The sequence below is a fragment of the Clupea harengus genome, chromosome 14, assembly GCF_900700415.2.
Source record: "Clupea harengus chromosome 14, Ch_v2.0.2, whole genome shotgun sequence".
In the NCBI taxonomy this organism is placed as follows: Eukaryota; Metazoa; Chordata; class Actinopteri; order Clupeiformes; family Clupeidae; genus Clupea; species Clupea harengus.
In genome coordinates, this window is record NC_045165.1 from 651995 (window position 1) to 654494 (window position 2500).

Genomic DNA, 2500 nt, shown 5'->3' on the forward strand with positions numbered 1-2500 from the left:
CCTACAGGGTGAAGACACTGCTCTGTTAGAGGTCATCACACACACACACACACACACACCCACAATGATACACACACACACACACACACTCTCAATGATACACACACACACACACACACACTCTCAATGATACACAAACACTCTCAATGACACACACACACACTCTCAATGACGCACGCACACACACACACAAACACTCTCAATGACACACACACACACACTCTCAATTACACACACACTCTCAATGACGCACGCACTCTCAATGACACACACACACTCTCAATGACACACACTCACACACTCCATGACAAAACTAAACAAGGTACAACACACACACACACACACTCACCGCAGGGTGGTCCCTGCCCAGTGTCTTCTCTCTGATGGCCAGTGCGTCGTTCAGCAGGTTGGCTGCCTCTTTGTACTTGTTCTGGTCCCTAGGGTGGAGACACACACACACACACACACACACACACACACAGTCATGTCAGTAAGGGCCAGCTGTAGCAGGATGAGAGCAAGACTCTGAATCTGCACACACACACATACGCCACCATACACGTGCACACACACGCAATCATGCACACACACATCTGCACACACACAAATCTGCACACACGCACACACACACACATCTGCACACACCCGTCCCCCAATCAGCAGGTTGAGGAGAGCAGGATGACAATACTGCCTGTTGTGGTGGGTTGACAATGGACCACTGTAGAGAGCCAACAGCTGCCTACACACACACACACACACACACATCTGCACACACACACACACACACACACACACACACACACACACACACACACACATATGCACACACACACACATATGCACACACACACACACACACACTCAGTGCCATTGATTATTCTGCAGTGCACCCAACTCCACACACTGTGTCATTCAAAACAGCTGAGGGTGAAGGAGTGCTGCAGTGCATGTTGGGTAGCTCTGTCTGACAGAACCAGACTACACCCAGAACCAGACTACACCCAGACCAGACCCAGACCCAGACCAGACCCAGACTACACCCAGACCCAGACCCAGAACCAGACCCAGACCCAGACTACACCCAGACCCAGACTACACCCAGACCAGACCCAGACCCAGACCAGACCCAGACTACACCCAGACCCAGACTACACCCAGACCAGACCCAGACCCAGACCAGACCCAGACTACACCCAGACCCAGACCCAGAACCAGACCCAGACCCAGACTACACCTAGACCCAGACTACACCCAGACCCAGACCACACCCAGACTACACCCAGACCCAGACCCCTGTAGAGCAGGCTGCTCACCTGTAGACGAGGGCCAGGATGTTGAGCATGGTGGCCACGTCGGGGTGGTCGTGGCCGGAGGTCTTCTCCAGGTCCTCCAGCGCCTGCTTGCACAGCGGCACGGCCACCTCGTAGCGGCCCTGCGAGGCGTACTGGATCACCAGGTTGTGCAGCGTCCGCAGCCGCGCAGGGATCTCATACCCCCCCTGCTGGGCAGCCACCGCTGCTGCACTGCTGTGGGGCGCCTGGACTGGGGGACAGAGAGGGGTGAGCATAGCATTAGCAGTGAGCCATACTGCTGGGTGTAGCATAGCATTAATATTAGCAGTGAGCCATACTGCTGGGTGTAGCATAGCATTAATATTAGCATTGAGACTTACTGCTGGGTGTAGCATAGCATTAGCATTAGCAGAGACACTTACTGCTGGGTGTAGCATAGCATTAGCATTAGCAGTGAGCCATACTGCTGGGTTTAGCATAGCATTAGCATTAGCAGTGAGCCATACTGCTGGGTGTAGCATAGCATTAATATTAGCATTGAGACTTACTGCTGGGTGTAGCATAGCATTAGCATTAGCAGAGACACTTACTGCTGGGTGTAGCATAGCATTAATATTAGCATTGAGCCGTACTGCTGGGTGTAGCATAGCATTAATATTAGCATTGAGACTTACTGCTGGGTCTAGCATAGCATTAGCATTAGCATTGAGACTTACTGCCAGGTCCAGGCTCATCCTGGTCATCAGGAAACAGGTCATCCAGAGTCTCCCTGCCCGAGTCCGAGTCCTTGTCATCCTACAAGGGAGTGGTACAGACACAAGTATATCTGTGTGAGTGTGTGTGGTGTGTGTGTGTGTGTGTGTGTGTGTGAGAGTGAGAGTGTGTGTGTGTGTGAGAGTGTGTGTGTGTGTGTGTGTGTGTGTGTGAGTGTGTGTGTGTGTGTGTGTGTGTGTACCGTGGGGCTGAGGTCCTGGTCGTATTTCTTGAGCTGGTTCATGAGTGTGTGCGTGAGTGTGTGCGTGTGTGTGTGTGTGTGTGTGTGTACCGTGGGGCTGAGGTCCTGGTCGTATTTCTTGAGCTGGTTCATGAGTGTGTGTGTGTGTGTGTGTGTGTGTGTGTGTGTGTGTGTGTGTACCGTGGGGCTGAGGTCCTGGTCGTATTTCTTGAGCTGGTTCATGAGTGTGAGTGTGAGTGTGAGTGTGTGTGTG

The 2500-nt window shown here is 52.4% G+C and overlaps 1 protein-coding gene across 1 annotated transcript in view; it reads right to left on the minus strand.

The window, feature by feature from the left end:
* The window catches only part of klc1a (kinesin light chain 1a), a 32399-nt gene that overhangs the window by 21210 nt on the left and 8689 nt on the right, over positions 1-2500 (minus strand). Inside the window, exons 4-6 of the mRNA XM_031580977.2 lie at positions 2009-2087; positions 1314-1542; positions 350-437 (exon numbers count right to left, since the gene is read on the minus strand). Of these exons, the coding sequence (XP_031436837.1) occupies positions 350-437; positions 1314-1542; positions 2009-2087 (396 nt within the window). The remainder of the gene's footprint in view (positions 1-349; positions 438-1313; positions 1543-2008; positions 2088-2500) is intronic.